Source organism: Erinaceus europaeus, chromosome 1, assembly GCF_950295315.1.
Source record: "Erinaceus europaeus chromosome 1, mEriEur2.1, whole genome shotgun sequence".
NCBI lineage: Eukaryota > Metazoa > Chordata > Mammalia > Eulipotyphla > Erinaceidae > Erinaceus > Erinaceus europaeus.
In genome coordinates this window covers 52,696,836-52,715,632 of record NC_080162.1, presented here as the reverse complement: position 1 = coordinate 52,715,632, position 18,797 = coordinate 52,696,836, and the positions used below count along the sequence as shown (strand labels likewise).

The 18,797-nt window shown below is 45.0% G+C and overlaps 1 protein-coding gene across 4 annotated transcripts in view; it reads left to right on the top strand.

Moving 5' to 3' along the window:
• Positions 1-17,624, top strand: part of RALGAPA2 (Ral GTPase activating protein catalytic subunit alpha 2) — a 322,655-nt gene extending 305,031 nt beyond the window's left edge. Inside the window, exons 39-40 of one of the 4 annotated variants that reach the window (XM_016189384.2) lie at positions 10,653-10,694; positions 13,918-17,624. In XM_016189384.2, coding sequence (XP_016044870.2) covers positions 10,653-10,657 — 5 coding nt within the window. In that variant the 3' untranslated portion in view covers positions 10,658-10,694; positions 13,918-17,624. Of the gene's footprint in view, positions 1-668; positions 785-10,652; positions 10,695-13,917 lie in introns of those variants that run through there. The other 3 variants (XM_060186046.1, XM_060186059.1, XM_060186052.1) reach the window with 3 other exon arrangements.
• Positions 17,625-18,797: the final 1,173 nt, after the last annotated feature.

The following is an 18,797-nucleotide window of genomic DNA, read 5'->3' as shown; positions in this document are numbered from 1 at the left end:
AAATGATTCTTAATTAAAGCTGATTTGAAATAACCTGCAGTTTATCTTGGCAGAACTGGGGGCTTCTGACACCCAGGTTCACACTCCTTGTGCATGGTGTCTGTGGCCTTTGTGTCCTTGTAGTTCTATCAGGTGGAACATGTACAACCTCAGCTGTTTGAGTGGGTTCCTGGAAGACTCAATGGCTTTGCTTGAATTTCTACTTAACAACAACCAAACTAAAGCAGACAGAGGCCAAATGGAACCTCTCATAGTATCGTTTAAATTGCTGAATCAGGAAATATACCTCAGAGTAGCACAGCAAAGAGAAAGGCTCATTCCTTTTCCCCCATTAGCCTTGAAAGCCCTTCAAAAGGTTAAAGAGAGAGAGTGAGCTTGCCAGTAAAAACATGCCAAAGGAAAAATTACATAAAGTATTTACTGCAGTGACAAGGCTAAAAGTCATTTCTCAGCCTGCAAGAAATTGAATAGCATCACTATAAAGCGTGCTGAGGATGACTAGGAAAAACCTTGTTTTCCAAGGATACGAGACATGAATATTCCAGCCACACAGATGCATGAGAACGTACCTGTGTCCCCACAGAATCCCTTTGATTTCCCTGGCACACTCAGCTGTGGTTCATGGTTGCAGAACTTGGCATATAGGACATCCAGCCTCTTTCTTTTAGCCCACAGAATTGTCTGACCTTGAGATTCTTGAAGGTGAGGAATGCCACCTTGAGTCTTCTAGGCCTCGTATGACAAGATCCTACTCACCCCAGCCCTACTGGCCCCACCTAGCTAAAGCACATTCAACACCAAGTAGTCCATATGCCCTGCCGTTTGTACAGACCCTGGGCTGGTGGGATCCAGAGCCCATGTGTGGTAGTTAGGGAAACCCTGCACTTAACTGCATCTCTAGGGTTCAGAGAAGTAGCATGAGAAGCAGCCAGACTCCAGTCAACACTGGACCATTCTGTGACATCAGGCATTCAGCTCTCCAAGACCCAGTGCTCTGCACCTAGACATATAAATCAATCAAGAGCTCCAAAGGTAAGGGCCACCACAGAGGAAAAGTAAGGTGCTGAAAATGCTGCCCCATCAGCAACTAGACTTACTGCATTAATCAAAGGTCATGTTTGCTAGAAGCCATACTTAGAACCACTACAGCTCAGGTGCTGGGAACAAACACCATCTCTGGTACATCTTAAAGAAATGAGAGCTTCAGTTTCATTCCTGGCATCCTCACATGAAACTCATCAGGGCCATGCCCTCAGACTCAATCCATGAAGATGTCCTGAGGGTTCCACATGGAAGATAATAGAAGTGACAGATGACATAGCCCCTTCTTCACTGAGGTTTATCTATATGGGCAAGAGAGATGTTAGTCTCCTATCAAGAGCTAAGGAGTGCAGAGAAGCAAAAGGAGGGTAGAAAGACCAGCAGTGCTATTGAGAAAAATGACATTGTGATGGGGTGCACTTTAAAGTGGGGGTCAGGGGAGTCAGGCGGTGGTACACCAGGTTAAGCACACATAGTACAAAGCTCAAGGAACCCTGTTCGAGCCCCCGGCTCCCCACCTATAGGGGGCTCATTTCACAAGCAGTGAAGCAGGTTTGTAGGTATCTATCTCTCTCTCTCCCCTCTCTATCTTCTTCTTTCTCAGTTTCTCTCTGTCTTTTCCAACAACAACAACTGCAACAACAGAAAATGGAAAAAATGGCCACCAGGAGCAGTGAATTCATAATGTAGGCACCAAGCCCAAGTGATAGCCCTGGAGGTGAAAATAAAACAAAATAAAGTGGGGGCAAGGAAGGACCTTGCTGAGAAGGGGACCTATGAGGAAAGACATGAAGGAGATAAAGTTTTTAAAAGCCATGTAGTGGCAGTTTGAGGAAGGGGGGAGGGCTGTCCAGACAAGGAGAACTGCAGGTGCAAAGGCCCTGAGGCAGGAACATTTCTGGCACATTCAACGAACCTGGGCGTGGGTCTGTGGGGGAAGAAATTTAGGACATTTTTTTAGGCCTCAGAAAAAACAAAACTTGTTGGCTGTTTCCCTAGTGAAACACAAAGTTATTTTATGTTGAGTGTTAAGGGGTGAGGTGACATGATCTGGTCTTTGTTTATAAAGATCACTCCTGTGTTGGTAAGTGGCATCTTGAGTTGAGTGCACATGTTACCATAAGCAATGACTTGAGTTCAAGCTCTGGTCCCCACCTGAAGTGGAGAAACAGTGACATGAACAGTAATGCAGGGCTACAGGTCTTTCCCTTTCCCTCTCTACTTCTCTTTCTCTCTTTTAAATGCTGCCAGGGTTATCACTGGGGCTCAGTGCCTATCCCATAAATCCACTGCTCCTAGCAGCCTTTTCCCCCTCTCTCTCTTACTTTTTTCCTTTCTTTCTTTCATAAGAGAGAGAATTTGGGATGGAAATAGATAGGGAGAAAGACAGAGAGACACCTGCCATACTTACTGCTTGTGAAACTTCCTCCCTTCAGGTGAGGACCTTGTGCATACCAGTATGTGTATTAATCAGGTATGCCAACGTCTGGCTCACCCAAGTGTCTCTTTCTCCTTATCTCCTCTTCCCCTCTTAATTTCTCTCTGTCCTATTCAGAAAAGGTAGATTTGTCAATAAGCCCCAGCAATAACCCTGGTGACAATAAAATTTAAAAAGTAACAAATAAATGATAAATAATCAGTCTGGCTTCCATGGGGAAGTTACACTATGAAAAAGTATAGGGTGAGGCAGGGGCAGACTACATAATATCCCATCCCCTCCATCACCATGTATTTCTGTTATCTGGCACACAGCCAGCACACAACACGTGATGTTCTACTTGATCCTTCTGTATGGGGCAACTAAAGTTACCCGAGTCAGGCCCCTCCCTTAGGAGCCCCTAACCCTGACTGTACAGTCAAAGCAACATGGTGAACCCATTTCCTCCTCAGGAGAGGGTTTTCTTGGTGAATGGACTAGACTTTGACCTGCAGCCACTTACACCAAATCCCTGGGCCATGAAAACTAACAAGTTGGCATGAAGAAGCATGGCAGATGGCTCTCTGGTACATTCAGACAACTTTCTAGTTGTCTGAAAATACTTTAAGTGACTTACAGTGTGGTCCAGAAGACCTGGTTTATGGGAGTGAAGTTTCTTAGCATTGTTTCAGTCTTACAAAAATGGCCTGTAGAGCAAACCATCAATGAAGTGTAATCACTCTCTATATATGTTCAGAAGCTTCCCATTTACTACACCATCTTCCCACAGCCTGCCTTTTGCAAAGCAAGATTTCTCTGGCAGGTTTGGAACTGGGGGGCGGGGATGGCGGTGTCGGTTGAATTTTTTTCATTATAAGTGGCTATGTTTTTTTTTTTCTTTATTAGGGGATTAATGTTTTACAGTCAGCAGTAAATACAATAGTTTGTACATGTATAACATTTCCCAATTTTCCACACAACAATACAACCATCACATCCGGAGCCAGAACTCAACAATTAAGTTTCTTTTCCCAAACAAGACTTATTACCCACCCACCCCCATCGTGAATGGTCCCCTGCTTGCTGGGAGTTGAATTCCTGCAGAGGGAAGCAGTCTGGTGAAAGGGAGGAGCTCTCCTTTGCTGCAAAGGCAACATGTCCCTCCTCAAAGGCAGAAAGTACTGTTTTGTAGGATTTATGGCCTGTAGTTCAGTGGCAGGTGCACACCCACTTTGGCACAGAGAGCCTAGAAATTTAACTCTTAACCAAAGCATTTCCTATGTTAGCATGCAAACACCTACAGGAAAAAAATTAAGGTGTTTATTAAATATTAGCAAGAGAGAAAGAACCAGAGCATCACTATGGCACATGAAGTGCTAGGAATCAAACTTAGGACCTGTGCTTGCAGGTCCTACACCACTTCCCAGGCTATGAAGATTTTTTTTTTTTTTTTAACTAGAGCACTCACTGTTCAGCTCTGACTTATGGTAGTACAGGGAATTGAACCTGGGACTTTAGAGCCTCAGTCATGAGAGTCTCTTTGCATAAGCATTATGCTATATACCCATGCCCAAAGATATCTTAATTATCAACTAAAACACCTTCATTAATGTCTAAAGATAGCAGGGCAATTTTCATCAATGAAACTATCTGTCAGTTCCATAATTTAATGTTTCCTCGGATCCATCAGACAAATATCTAAAACTCCCAGTCTTCAAACAGATGGTCACAGACATAACATATTTTTTACTAGTGATTTAATAATGATCAACAAGATTGTGGGATAACAGGGATACAATTCCATACAATTACCAACGCCAGAGTTCCGTATCCTATCGCCTCCATTGGAAGCCTTCCTATTCTTTATCCCTCTGGGAACATGGACCAAAGATCTTTATGGAAAGCAGAAGATGGGAGGTCTGTCTTCTGTAATTGCTTCTCCACTGGACAGGGGCACTGACAGGTCAATCCATAGCCCCAGCCTGTTTCTATCATTCCCTAGTGGGGTAGGACTCTGGGGAGATGGGGTTCTAGGACACATTGGTGAGGTCGTCTGCTGAGAGATGTCTGGTTGGCATCATGGTAGCATCTGCAACTTGGTGGCTGAAAAGCATTAAGATACAAAGCAGAACTATTTGTTTAATAATCAGATACCAAAAGGTAAGAATGTAGCAGATGTGATTTTGGGTCTTCATGTTGGAAAAAGCTAGGAAGTCTATTTTAGGTATATTCCAAGGGGCCCATGACTCTACTAATTTTTGCCTGACATGCAGGTGGGCTAAAGGTATTGTCTGGGAAGATGGTGTTAGAGTTGAAACTAGGACTAGAAAGTTGGGGCTGAGTGATGACGCACCTGGTTGAGTGCACATATTACAATGTACAAGGACCTGGGTTTGAGCCCCTGTTCCCCACCTCCAGGGGAAAGCTTTGCAGGTGACCAGTGATGGTGGAGAGAGGGATCTGTTGGAGGTCTAGGTCCATCATATCTATGTGGGAATCCCAGGATTCTCTGACTAGGGCCCTGGATGATGGGGTGGCCTTGTAGTGACCAAAAGGGCCATTATTAGAATATGCCAGTATCTTGCCCTAATTCAGATTTTGTAGTCCTTACTTTATCTGACAGGGTTAGCCTTAGAGTGATTAAGGGAAATAAAATAGGAGGTAGATCAGGAAGGTATCTGATATAACATCTTTTTATATAACAGCTTGATGTTCTGGGCTCAGTCCCTGGCATCTCACATACCATAGTGGTGCTTTGGATGGTTTCTTTGTCTTGTATAAAACTGACTCACGGGAGTCGGGCAGTAGCACAGCGGGTTAAGCGCATGTGGTGCAAAGTGCAAGGACCGGCCTAAGGATGCTGGTTCGAGCCCGCCGGCTCCCTACCTGCAGGGGAGTCTCTTCACAGACAGTGAATCAGGTCTGCAGGTGTCTGTCTTTCTCTCCCCCTCTCTGTCTTCCCCTCCTCTCTCTCTTTCTCACTGTCCTATCCAACAATGACAACATCAATAACAATAATAACTACCACAATAAAAAAACAAGGGCAACAAAAGGAAATAAGTAAATATTTTAAAAAATTAAAAAAAGAAACTGACTCACATTCTCTCTCTCATAATAAATCTTAAAAAAAAAATTAAAATTAGAAGGAAAAAATACTCCTGAACTATAGACAAAATCTCAGTGTTTCCTGGAGGTCACACTAATCCTGCTTCTCCAACAACAGTCATTCTGGAGTTTTCTTAAGATAGGTAAAAAATAGAATAAATGTGACCTGGGAGTGGCACAGTGATCAAAGTGTTGGATTTAACACCTGTCTGTTTTACTTACCTCTCCAAATGGCCTCAGACCCAATGTGCAGTTCAGAGCCAGTCCTAACTACTGACAGATAATTAGTTGGTGAAGGTGCTGGGTACTGTGCCTTAGCTTGTCCGCCACCAGCTGTCTCCAACCTGGGAGGTAGTACAATGGGGTAAGTTTTGGACTGATTCTAAATCATGAGGTATTGAGTTTGATTCTCAGCATTGCATGTACCACAGTGAGGTTGTAGGTCTCTTTCTCTCTCTTTCTCTCTTAATAATTTAATCCCATCACCACCATTCTGCCTCTCTCAGTAACCACAGTGGATTGCCCTCCTTGAATACAGAGCCATTTCTCTTGTGTTGTGTCACTTTTGGAATGGTAGGAGCAGGAGTACTGTACAGATCACCTTCTATCCCCCCTTAGTTTTTAATGTTTTGTGTGTGTGTGTGTGTGTGTGTGTGTGTGTGTGTGTGTGTGTGTGTGTGTGAGAGAGACAGAGAGAGGCACACCAGGCCACTGTTCCATCATTCAGTGTTTCACCTCCCCCACCTTTTTTTTTTCCTCTTTTTCTGTTGTGCCTCAGTTTAAACTCAACTGCATTTAAGGTACCTCCCTATCCCCATTTTCTAAAGCAAGTATTGAGATATAATTTGCATCCTATACAATCAGCCCATCCCATTAAAGTTCACTAGTCCACATATATTTACAAAATTGTGTTGCCATGGCCACAATTTCATTCTAGAATACAGTTCTCTAGTCCGTGTCTGTGTGTGTGTCTGTGCGTGTGCGTGTGTGTGTGTGTCAGCTGCTCATTAAAATAGGTACATAAATGAAAGAATGCACTCATATATTTTTGAAATATTGATATGACTGGAAAGATGACTCGCTTGGACAGTGTGTTGTTGTGGGCAAGACCTAGATTTGAGCCTGGCCCCACTACACTGAAAGAAACTGGTACTGCGGTGCTATGATGTCTCTCTTTATATCTCTGTCTCTATTCCTACCCTTTTATCTCAAAAAGTTGTCCTGGAGCAGTGAAACCCTAGTCATAACTCCTCCTCCTTCACAAAAATAAATATATAAGTAAAATAAAACTAAGACATAAACTCACTAGTAGTTCATGCTCAATTCTAAGTAACCACTAGTCTGCTTCCTGTTCTATGGATCTGACTATTGTGGACATTTCATCTAAGTGGAATCCAGAGATATATGTGTGGCCTTAGTCACTAGCTTCTCTCAAATACCATGCTCTCAAGGTATTGTAGCCATCCATCAACTGTTGACTTCCTGTTACTGCCAGATAATAGTCCTCTGGAAGGGGAGACTGAGTTTTGATTGTCCATTAATCAGTTTGATGAACATTTGGGCCACTTTCAAGTTTTGACTACTGTGAAGATTGCTGCTGGGAACATTTGTATATGATTTTGCTATTTTGAGATACAGATTCAGTCTGGCTAAACAAAAGAGTTTGGAAACCTCTTTCTCCATGAGGGCCTAGCAAAAACAATAATGGCAACAAAGTAATCATGTTTAATGTGTATAGTAGTAAATTGGAGGCACAAGAGTATATTAGAATGTGGAAAAGGGAGCAAGGAATTCCAGGAAAGTTTGTTTGTGAAATTCCACCTGCTCACTTAGCCCCTGCTCAGGTGTATATGCACTGTGCAAGCACACAATGCAGACGTGGTTCCTGCCACTTTTGGGTCCAGATGTCCTAACTCTGCTTCAGAATCAAAGTTGATGGGCAAGATCAACCAAAAAAGGAAGCTGAGCCCAGGGCCAGGGCCAGGGCCAGGACACAACTACTGCTGCTGGGTTGGAAATACTGGAAGCCATCCTTGGGCCATTTGGAAATGTTAATTAGCCTAGCTAATTCCCACTGGTCTTGGGCTGCCAGTGTTGAGTTGAGTGTGTAGGCTTACCCCATCCACTGCTGCACCTGTTCCCTTCCTCAGAGCCATTCCAAAGGGTCTGAATAGTCCAGACAGCTTTCTGATCTCCCGCTCTGTCTGCCTTCCTGCTGGGAGGATATTTAGCACTCGCCGAAAGCTGGAACCCTAGTCCACTGTTTCTCTCCCTCATCCATGCCAGCTCTCAAAATCATTCCCTTCCCTAATTATCTTCAACCAGTTAATCATTTTCCACACTGACTGTTCCGTAACAAGGACCCAGGGAAAGGCAGCCACTTTTCTTGTCTGACCCTGCCCAGCATTATCCCAGGTGGCAGTTCTGGATGGCAGCCCTTCCTCAGAGATAAGAAGCTCACTTCAAACCCTTGCTCTTTTGCTCTCCCGGTGTGCACAGCCAGAGAAAATGAGCCATGCAAAGACCCGCCAGTTCTTGAAAGGCCACAGCACTAGGGCAGAGCTCTGGGTAACACGGCAAACTTCCAAGACTCTTATTTCTCATGTTAAAAAAAAAAAATCCTCAGTGGCACTCAGAGTACCAGAGAAGTCACACAAGGCCAAAGGAATATGCCTCCTTACTCAGAAAGTGACATTCAGATTTTCTGGCTTCTCACTGTCTGTCTGAGCCTCTGAGTGTTGGTCTACTCCAAAGAATGCCTAAGGCAACCTTGCTCAAAAAACTCTCAGATACAAACTAACCAACTCTTTGTTCCCAGGGTAACTAATGTTAAAAAAAAAAAACTACTGAATTTGAGATATATATATATATCCCATGAGCTAATGTTTTTCAACTTTTTTTTCCCCATTATTGCCCCACTTTGGGCATTTTTATTCTCTAATTTGCTGCCTTCCCTCACAATACCATTAAAGGGCCGTATGTCCATTTCCTTGCAGTTGTAGTTGGCCTTTTCACATAGAGAGTAAGAACTTTCTTCCCCCCTCCCCCCACACGCCATCCCACCCCCTGCCCAGGACTGAAGGTACATCATTAGAATGCATACTGTAACTGTACTGCCAGGAACCCTCCAACAGGGCACTAGTTTCCTTTTTTTTTTTCCCCACTGCTATAACCAGAATCTAAAACAATGCTGGGCACATATGGAATGCACCACTGGTGAAAGGATGACATAATGATGCATGTCTCTCTTCCCTGTCACCCTCTAGCATCACACACTTCCTCTTCTCTCTTCAGTTCTCATCTTTGAACCTGGTGCTCTCCTGGCGCCTTCCAGTACCACCTAGGTTAGTTGTGGCCCCAGCTTACCCCCTTGAGAGATCTCATGAAATTGACAGCCGACTCTTCTGTTCCAATGTGGGACTCCTGCCCTCTGGTAGCAATGTCTGTGTGTCAAGGGCAAGTGACATTTGAGCCCCATGGAATAATTAAAGCAGCCCCCAACTGTCTCTATCTTTGCATCTCCTTAACTCAGCCATGGATTGGCAGTTATTGAGACATTCTGTTTGGTCCAGCACACCACACCCGGCTGCATCTGGGGACACACTGGGGAGAGCAGCAAACCAGTCCTCATCAGCAATTACAAACAAGCCCTCCATTGTTAGCCACACCATCTGTTTTCTTGGTTTCTACCAATCAAGCAGCCTGAATGTCCAGCATAACCAGGACTAAAAGACTGCAGGGAAGGAAACCAAGGAGCCCCTTCCTGAAGAGCCCCTTGACTCATACTGGAGAGGGCCATTGGCATGGTGCCCTGAAGAGCTGAGCCTTTTCAACTCAAGGAAGACCCACTAGAAGCTTTGTGTTTTCTGTCTCCTATGAGAGGAATGGGGCCTACAGCACATGTACCCAGGGAAACAGGAAATCTAGATAGGTGTGTGATTCTAGAGGTTCCAAAGAAAAGTTCTAGCCTGGTATCAATAATCAATACCCTGGGCACCATTAATATGTAAAGGAGATATTAATAATCAAGACAGCATGCTGAATCATCCACAGTCTATTATTTGCCATGATTTTTTTTTTTTTTTGCAACTGAGATTATCAATGGGTCTTGGTGCCTGTACAACTCCATTGTTTCTGGTAGCCTAAAATTCCTCACCCCAAATTGGAAATGAATTTTCATCAATAGATTGGAAATACAGATCCTTGGAAATCTTTTCCTAGCCCCATCTAAAAATGTGTCAGTAATCTGACTTCTGATGATATTCCGAACCAGCTATTTTAGAAACTGAGCTTGGTCAGGTCAGCAGAGAATCCAAGTTTCTAACTGTGGCCATGCAGATGACAATATGTGTCACTGATAAATGTCCTTTGTCTGGATTTGGTGGTGGTCTGGTGTCAGTGAATTCTGGAGTGTTGTGGGATATAGAGATATAGAGCTGTTTATTGCCTGGTGTAGAAAGAAGCTGCTGAGGAAAACACACAGAGAATAGGATGGTTGGAGGTGAGGTGAGGTGAGGTGAGGTGAGGTGAGGTGAGGTGAGGTGAGGTGACAGAAAGCCAGTCACAAAGTATGGACAGGCTCAGTTCTTCTCACAGATTCAGTTTGGCTACTGAGATACCACAGCTCTGTGAGAGTCTGGTTTCAACACCAACAAGTCCCTTTTCCCAGCTGTCCTTGCACAACATGCTGGCCCTTCCTCCCTGGGGCAGCACTCCATTGCAGGTGACACTGGTACTAAATAAACACACTGTGTCCAACCCAGAAATATGTAAAATAAGGCCTTGGAAACATAAATTTGCACAAACAGAAAATTTCAATGATCCTCCCCCCCCACCCACCCCAGGTCTTCCACTGGTTTCCAAAACTCCATTTGAAAACTCTTTTATCTGTCCCTCTACTTTAGGCCCAATCAGTCAGGAAAGCTTGGGCAGCAGGCACTGGATACAGTAATGAGTGCTACCCAGTGTTGGTTGTTAAGGCTGTCAGACACTCAGGAATAAATTTGTGCTTAGCACTGTGTTCAGCATGAAGTTGGACTGAGGAGGTGCCAGGCCTATATTCATTTGCTGTTATGTTCTTTCCCTTCAGATTAATATACGTAGAAAGATTGTGTTGCCATATTTAAGCAAGGTAAGACTGGCACTGGTGCCAGTGTCCAACACACACTCACTAACAGGCCTCTTCCCACAGCTAACACCTCGCCTAGATGCCCCCTCAAGCTGCCGCTCCGCCTTACACCTCCCCTCCCTAGGGGCCTTGCCTGCGCTCCTGCCCCTGCATGTCTGTGCTGCCCAGGGAAGCCAGTCTTGCCTTTTTTCTGCCCTTGTACCCTGGGCGGAATCCGACACCAACACCTGCCATCCCGGAAAATGTCTTTGTCTGAAACCCTTTTGTGTGAGGGGCTGCAGAGAGCTGGGGGCCCAGTGCTGCCCCCCCCCACACACTTTTTTTTTTGTCACTCAGGCCCAGAGAAGCAGGATCTTGAGATGAGCTGATAAGATACAGCATGTGCTGAGCCGGACTTTGACCACTGATTTGGGGGGGGGGGGGGGCACACAGCCTCCTCATGGGGAAGGCACTTTAGTTTGTCCCAGGGACTCTGAGTCAAACAGCACAGGAAAGAAGACTAGACAAAAGCTAGGGCAGCACAGAGGCTGAAGAACCCAGAAAGTGCCTGCAGTATAGAACCAGAGGGCAGGCTGACTGAGGCAGGTGTGACCTCCTTGGGCTTTTCCTTTCTGCCCTGGGTCTAAGAGCTAGGCCCTTCACTGTGCACACTGCTGAGCAGAGTGCTGGTTAAAACCTCACAGCGATAGCCTGGGCTACACTGCCACATTGAGAGAGAGAAAGCAGATGGTGCTGGTAAAGACCAGTTTAAGCTGTTACATATTAACCTTAGCAGCTACAGTGCACCCTATGGCACAGGTGCCATGGCTGATGTGAGTGGGAGGCTAGGGTTTAATTGTATCATTTAAATCACTCCAATATTCTCCTCCACCAAGCTGGACTGTAACTGCAGGTAGGACAAGCAGTCATGACCATGACGCATTGACCCTGCCACCCTACCTGCCCTTTCTTTCCCATCAGCCATTGCTTGGGCCCTGTCCCAGGAATGTTCCAAACTGAGCTCCTTCACCCCAAAGGTGACTTGAGTCACAAAACCCAGGTGACACCGGACTAGGCAGAGAGGGGTGGGGCGGGGGGCAGTGCAGAGGGGTGGGGAATCTACGCAAATGTTTATTTGTGAGGAACCCCATATCTATGTGTGTCCTCTTGAAGTGGTGGAGTGGAGCTCAGTGTCTTTGAAAAGGCCCTCTGCTTCCAGCATGAGGGAGAGACCAAGTGAGTGGAACGGCTGCCAGCAGCTTTTGAGTGGAACCGCCTGCCTCCTTTGTGGCCGCCTGCTCATTCAGCAGCTGCCGGCTCCCCATCAATCACAAGGCACAGTGGGCATGGCAGGCACCATGGCAGGCTGAGGACATGCCAGCATTAAGGTGGGACTGGAGGAATGCATGGAAATCTGCAGGCTAACTTTGGCACAGCCATGACCTCCCTGTGCCCCCTAAGGTGGGGTCAGCACTTCAAGAAGCACAGAAACCCTTCGTTACAGAGCAGTGTGGCTCCCCTCTGTTCATCTGCAACCCTTTCTCCCTCCCCACAGGGACAGCAGTGCTCCCCTGCTCGTCCTCCCTGGGTGAATGCTTAGGGCAGGAAGGGCTAAATGATTTCCTTTCAAGTCCAGAACTACTTTCACTTTTCATTTAACTCTGGTAACTTTAACTTTTTTGTTTGCAAGGACAGAGAAATTGACAGGGAAGGGGAATAGAGAGGGAGAGAAAAACAGTGACACCTGCAGACCTGCTACCACTTATGAAGTTCTCCCCCTACAAGTGGGGATCGGGTGCTTGAACCCAGTTCTCTGTGCATGATAACACTGTTAAGTGTGTGCACTTAACAGGCTGTGCCACTGCCCAGCTCACGTTATATCTTTAAACATGTCCCTCACCCCCTTTTCTTCTTCCAATCTGATTACAATGGTGTATGTAGTGTCCATAGTTAATAATGTGAAAGAATCAGACAAAAAATGTGAAATCTTAGACTTGAAGGTATTTCAGAATGGATTCAGTCAGACTTGTTCCCTTCTGAGACTCTCACCCCCCAGATTAAAAGTAGTGGCCACCTCTAGCTAAGGTGCTTTCACCAATGTTACCTCTACAAGGGTGACAGTGTTGCTGTGCTGTCTTTGTCAAAGAGGCCTGTTTTTAAAAGGTAAAATGAGCAGGACAATAGCCCAAGACTTGTTCTTTGTTTGGCCTTAATGGGCCCAGAAGGGAAAGATAGTACACTATCAGAATACACTATCAGGAATCTTTCCCCCAAAACTATGTATATGTAAAAGCATTGACTTCTAAGACTCTTTCTAGAAACAAGGTATGGTCAAGAAATGAAAGAGGGAAAATACTCTTCCTGAATGGAGTAACTTGTATAAATTAGTTTCAAATCCCAATGACTGTGATTTCAAAGGCCAAACTGCTACCACTTAGGCTTGGAGGGAAAGTCCAATTTTCAGGTTTACACCAAGTCGGAAGCTTGGGGTATAATACAACAGTGTTTAAAAATAGATGATGAGGGGAAGGGTGATGAAATGCTCCTTGTGCTCACAGAACCGCCCCCAGGAGAGCAGACTTCACCAGCAACAGTGGCGGGGTATTGCAGCAGGCATTCCTGTATTCCCTGTGGACATGCCGGGGACAGCCCTGGGGTGGGAGAGATGCAGTCATGCAGATTTTCAATACTATTCCTTTCCCTCTCCAGTACTGTACAGCAGCATGTTTATCTGGACTCATCCAGACAACTAAGCAATCTTAGACTCAACTTCTTGTCTCAGACCTTTGAAGGAATAATTGAGTTGCAATTCATTGTGTAACATATCAGTATGTACGTTTGTGTAGATAGGAACCTGGGCAGGGAGTCATAAGCTGCCTGGATGTTTCACTTGCATTTTCATGAACTCTGAGCAGTGGTGATGCTGATTTGTTGGTTCCTCCTCCCTGTCCTGTGATCAGATGTCTCTTCTCATTTTTGCCTGTGGACTGGATAAAGAGGTTGAATTAGATTCAGAAAGACGCATGCTTGCAGGAAAGTCATGAGCAAAGACTAGGAAGAAAGACGGTCATTTACTGATTCACTCAACAAACACCCCTGCTGGTACAGCACAGGAAGGCGGTCACACCCTTTTCAAGCAGATATGGTCCTGTCTTCTAAGTGCAACAAGCCCTCCCTTGAATCTGTGCCCATAAGAGCCATGCCTAGAGCTCCGTTACAGCTCAGCCTCTCTCTATTTCCTTTCCAGGGCCCTGACCTCCCACCGACTCAAGTGCCTACCTCACGGTGCCGCCTTTTAGTGAGGAGGCTGTGGATGGATTCCCTCAAACTCCCAAACCCAGAGGCTCTGAGAAACATCATCACTCAGTGAGTGCCCTGAGCAAGTTTTCTTGTTAATGAACTTCTGCAACCAGAGGTGGATCTCCTGGAAATGCTACAGACTGGACTTCCAAACTAGATCTTGTCATCTTTTCCTGAGACCTCACAGGCCTTGAACTTCAAAAGAAGAAAAGTCAACAGCAAAGACAGTCCTGTTCTCCTGTGTGGTGGATGGGGCTGTGCTGGCAGAGAGAGCAATCAAAGTTCTGGACTATAAGGGAGGAGGTTGACGGCAGCTGGTCTCTGTTCCTCAAATGTTTCCTCTCATTTATGAACCCAAGCATGATTCACAGAGGGGCTGGCTGGCAAAAACTGTCAAAGTGAGACATTTTCTCTGCCTTGATGTTGCTAGTTCTTCCTATGTTGGGATTTACGTTTCACTCAAAAATTTCATCATCATGGAAATTGACTTTCCCCAGGGTCATTTGCCCAGGAGAAGTTTTAACTCAGTTGCTGAGTGTTTTTCCACCTGGTGCCTGATGCCCACTAGCTTGAAAGAGACCCTCCTGGCCGTCCTGGAGGTCTTCTCCTACAAAGCATTCAAATGATTCTAGAAATTCCAAGTCTTCTCCCTGCAAAACCACCTCTAGGTCAGGAAGCCAATCCTTGGTTCAACACCAAGTCAGATCAACACATAAGGCACACCCCAACTCAGGCTCTAAACTGCAACAGACACCCTGGAATGTTCACCTGCCTCCCAAAGCTGTATCCTGCTGTTGTGCTCACTTTTTGCTATGTAGAGAGCCACAGAATTGTGTGGTACAGGCCCTCTGCTGCTCACCTGGCCCCTCGAGCTGTCTCTGTATAAGAACTTGGCTGTGAATGGAAGTGGCATATAAAAGACAGCTTACAGACTAGACCAGTTCACATGCACACATGTGTTCCCTGCTTCCTCTGCCCTTTGCCTCTGTGACCTTTTATCCACCTGTGCTTTGCTTCTCTTTCTCACCAGCCCTGAACCTACTTGCCCTGTCTGAAGGATGATTTTCATTACCCAATTAGTCCTTTATATCAGAGAGCTGATTTGGCTCATACCTGACCTTTGTAAGAGAAATGGGCAAACCCAAAAGCCAGACCGACTCTGAGAACAAGTGATGAAGGGGTGAGAAAGCCATTCCTAATAGGATAGGCCCTCTAATTTGAGACAATATTTCACTGCTTTAGAAAGGACTATAGGCAGGGCTTGAGATCCAGGTCCACCAGGAAGAAGCAAAAAAAAAAAAAGAAGTCAGAAGGAAGCCCAAGTCACTTTGGGCTGTTATGTCAATAAGCCCCATTTATATACTTCTTGAGCATCTAATGTCAATTTAAAGGATGTCTGAAAACCATAACATTTTCCATAGTGTCTGCAAAAGTCGTTATTCTTTCTCCTGCACCAGTCCACCCCACTATTTTTTTTTCCTCCAGGGTTATCTCTGGGGCTTAGTGTCAGCACTATGAATCCACAACTCCTGGCAACCATTTTTTCCATTTTATTGGGTAGGGCAGAAAGAAATTCAGAAAAAAGGGGGGTGGAGAGGGAGAGAGAAAGACACCTGCAGACCTGCTTCGCCACTTGTGAAGCATCCCCCCCTGCAGGTGGGGGAACTGGAGGCTTGAACCTGGATCCTTGAGTTGGACCTTGCACTTAGTACTATATGCACTTAACCAGGTGTGCCACCACCCGGCCCCTTTGTTCTTTTTCCTTTTTTTTTTTTTGTTTGTGGTTCATCTTTCTTAAGTGGGTCCTTGCACTTCACGCCACATGGCTTAACCCACTGCACTACTAACCGACTCCCTGTGGTTCATCTTTCTGGTTGGCATGATATGACTGAGTAGCTCAGATAGGAGACTGTTGCCAGTTAGCTGCTTTGATATTTATGAAGTACCCCAGTCTGTGTCTCCAGAAAAGGATGTCAGCTGCTCCAGGGTTTCACAGTACTAAAGGCAGGTAGCTTCTGGGAGAATGTTTCCTCTTTAGGCTCTAGACACACTCTGTAAAATTCCGGGATTTAGTCAGTGACAGGACATGGATGAGTCATACTGAACTCCCTGGGACTTCTGCTCCTGCTCCATGATTTCATTTGATCTCCAGGGACCAGTTCTCCTGACCCTGGAGTGGGAAGTACAGCTGTAGATAGCAAATAACAAGACCTTCTTATAATCCCCAATGTCGTTAACAACCCTGTGACCCCGTGGCACAGCCAGCAGTTCAGGGACTGGAGCTTTGACTTAGCCCATGGTTCTCAGTAACAGAGTTTGGAGATGTGGACTAGGAGAATGGAGAATCCAGCAACCAGATTTGCTCACAGTCCTAAATTTGAATCATTTTTGTTATTTGGGGTGGAAAATTGAAGTGATCAAGTTTTGTTTTGTTTTTCACTTAGAAGAACAAATATTGTATTTTTGCAACACCTGGTTTCAGCAGAATTGTGCAGGGAAGAGCCACTCATCCAGTGGGGACACGCCTAAGTCACAGTGCTGACCTGTCACATTATTAGCCAAGTGTAAGCAAAAGTGACACTAATTGACCCAAAATAGATAAGACTCGCAATGTTCCAGCAGGGCCAGAACAATTTCCTTGCTTCTCCATGAGCTGATTTTCGTCTAAAGCAAAGTTGCTTTTCCGTAGTTTCACCAAGTAGATTTTTGTCCTTCGAAAAATCATTACTTTCATGACCAGCGTGGTGGCCCAGTGCAGGGCTTGCAGGCAGGAGGCCCCAGGTGTGATCCTGGCCTCTGCATGTGCTGGTATGATGCTCTGGTCTCTCCCACTTTACACCTATTATCGTGAAATAAATCTTTTTTTTTTTCGAACAAACTAATTCCACGAGATGATGACTTTAAAAAATAGTAAAACCTTTAATAGATTAAAGAGAGAACGTCTAGTCTGGGTAAGTGGCTATGCAATTAAGGCTGTAGTTCCTAAGAACCACAAGGAAGGGGGCATGAGTTAAGCCCTGACTGAGAGGGGCTGATGCATGAGACCCTTAGCCTTATAAACAAGAAATCAGGTGGATCCATGGACAATGCAAACCGCAAATCAAGACTTCTTACCTTCCTCAGGTGTGACCACCTGCACTTACTGTCATTTGAGGGATTCTTTAAAACTTACTGTAATGTCTTTCTTTTATGTAGCCATGTTACATTTCTATCTACTGAAGGGGAATGCCTGCATCTGAAGCGAAATCAACACAAAGCAACCATTGTCTTAGTTGTACCCAGTCTCTACATGTGACATATACATTTAAATGAATGTTTTCTTATGTTTTCAGGTCTGCAATATTTAGTACATGTAAATAAGGGGAAATTTGATAAATATGATAAATTAAGTTATAGTGTGTCATCTGATTTTTATTTTGCTACCTTGTTATTTAATTGTCTTAATGCTCCACCCCTAGGTTTATGCCCAAGGGGTACAGACTCACCCTTCCAGGCACCTGTGTGCATGTGTGTGTGTGCTAGGACACACCGCAGCAAAGACACACCAGGCCTGGAGAAGCACACAGCTCAGATGGTGACGCCCACTTAACTCTCCAGTTCACCCTCCTGTTCATTCTAATTACTGTGATGATTGAATAAAGTAGAAACACAGCATTGAAGTGCCATGTTTACTTTTTTTTTGTTATAGTTCATAGTAAAATAAAAGCTATCCTGGTATCTGATTAAAGGTAGTTTGTGTTTTATCAAATGGAGTTATTTGAAAGCATTTATTTACATCAGAGACTAAAAGGGCAGCCTGTGCTGATGGGGAAATTGTGCAGATGTGTTTACCCAAAACTGATCTATTGGTTCATAATGTGGAATGCTAATGTCTTTTCACAAGAAGACTGAGTCCAAGCATCCTCTTGTTCACTTGTGTAAGCCCATCTCTCTTCAGGATAAAAACCACTGGGTCAGGTTGCCTGAGATGTGTATGAAGGCCCATAGCAGGCCTCAGTCCTGGTTCCTGTTTCTCCAGGATAGCCCTTGCACTACTGATCTTTCTAAAGGTCTGGAGCTTCTGGCCCTGATGTGAACAGAAGTGACCACCAGGGTTTGTTTGTGTGGACAAGTGATTGAGAGGATGTATAGTGCCCTCTGTCAGTGTGATTTGGGTCCTGTCGATAGCTCCTCAGAACTTCAACCATCACGTGTTGATCCTGCCCCAGTGACCTCTGCCAGTGTCCTAGGGCATTCCCATGCTTGGACTAACAGTGATATTTTTTTTCAGGATAGTACTTAATGGAGTTTTCTAAAAATTGAAAAGCAAAACAGAAACACCCGCTTGTCCATTTGGCAAATGTTTGCTGAGTACTTATAAAACATTTCAGTGACCTCGAAAAGGTCCATGTGTCTTCCTGAGGGTCAAGTAGAACCTGAATCAGTTTGCTTCCCCTCACCCAATTTTTATAATTTTTAATTATTGTTTTATTTATCTTTATTTACTAGACAGAGACAGAAAGAAACTGAGAGTGGAGGTGGAGAGACAGAAAGACACAGCCCTGCTTCACCACTCGTGAAGTTTTCCCCATCCCAGGGCTTGAACCCTGGTCCTTGTGCACGGTAATGTGTGTGCTTAACTAGGTGCGCCACCACCTGTCCCCCTACCACCACCCAATTTTTGACTGATGAACTGGTAATAAGAGCATTCTTTAAGACATATTGTTCTTTTAACACTTTATTCCTCATAGAATAGAGCCTGAGGCATCGCTTTGCCATTCCATTGACTAAGAGCAGTGGTGTCCAGGCTTGTGCATCAGAACTGTGTGCAGTGGCACAGTTATATAC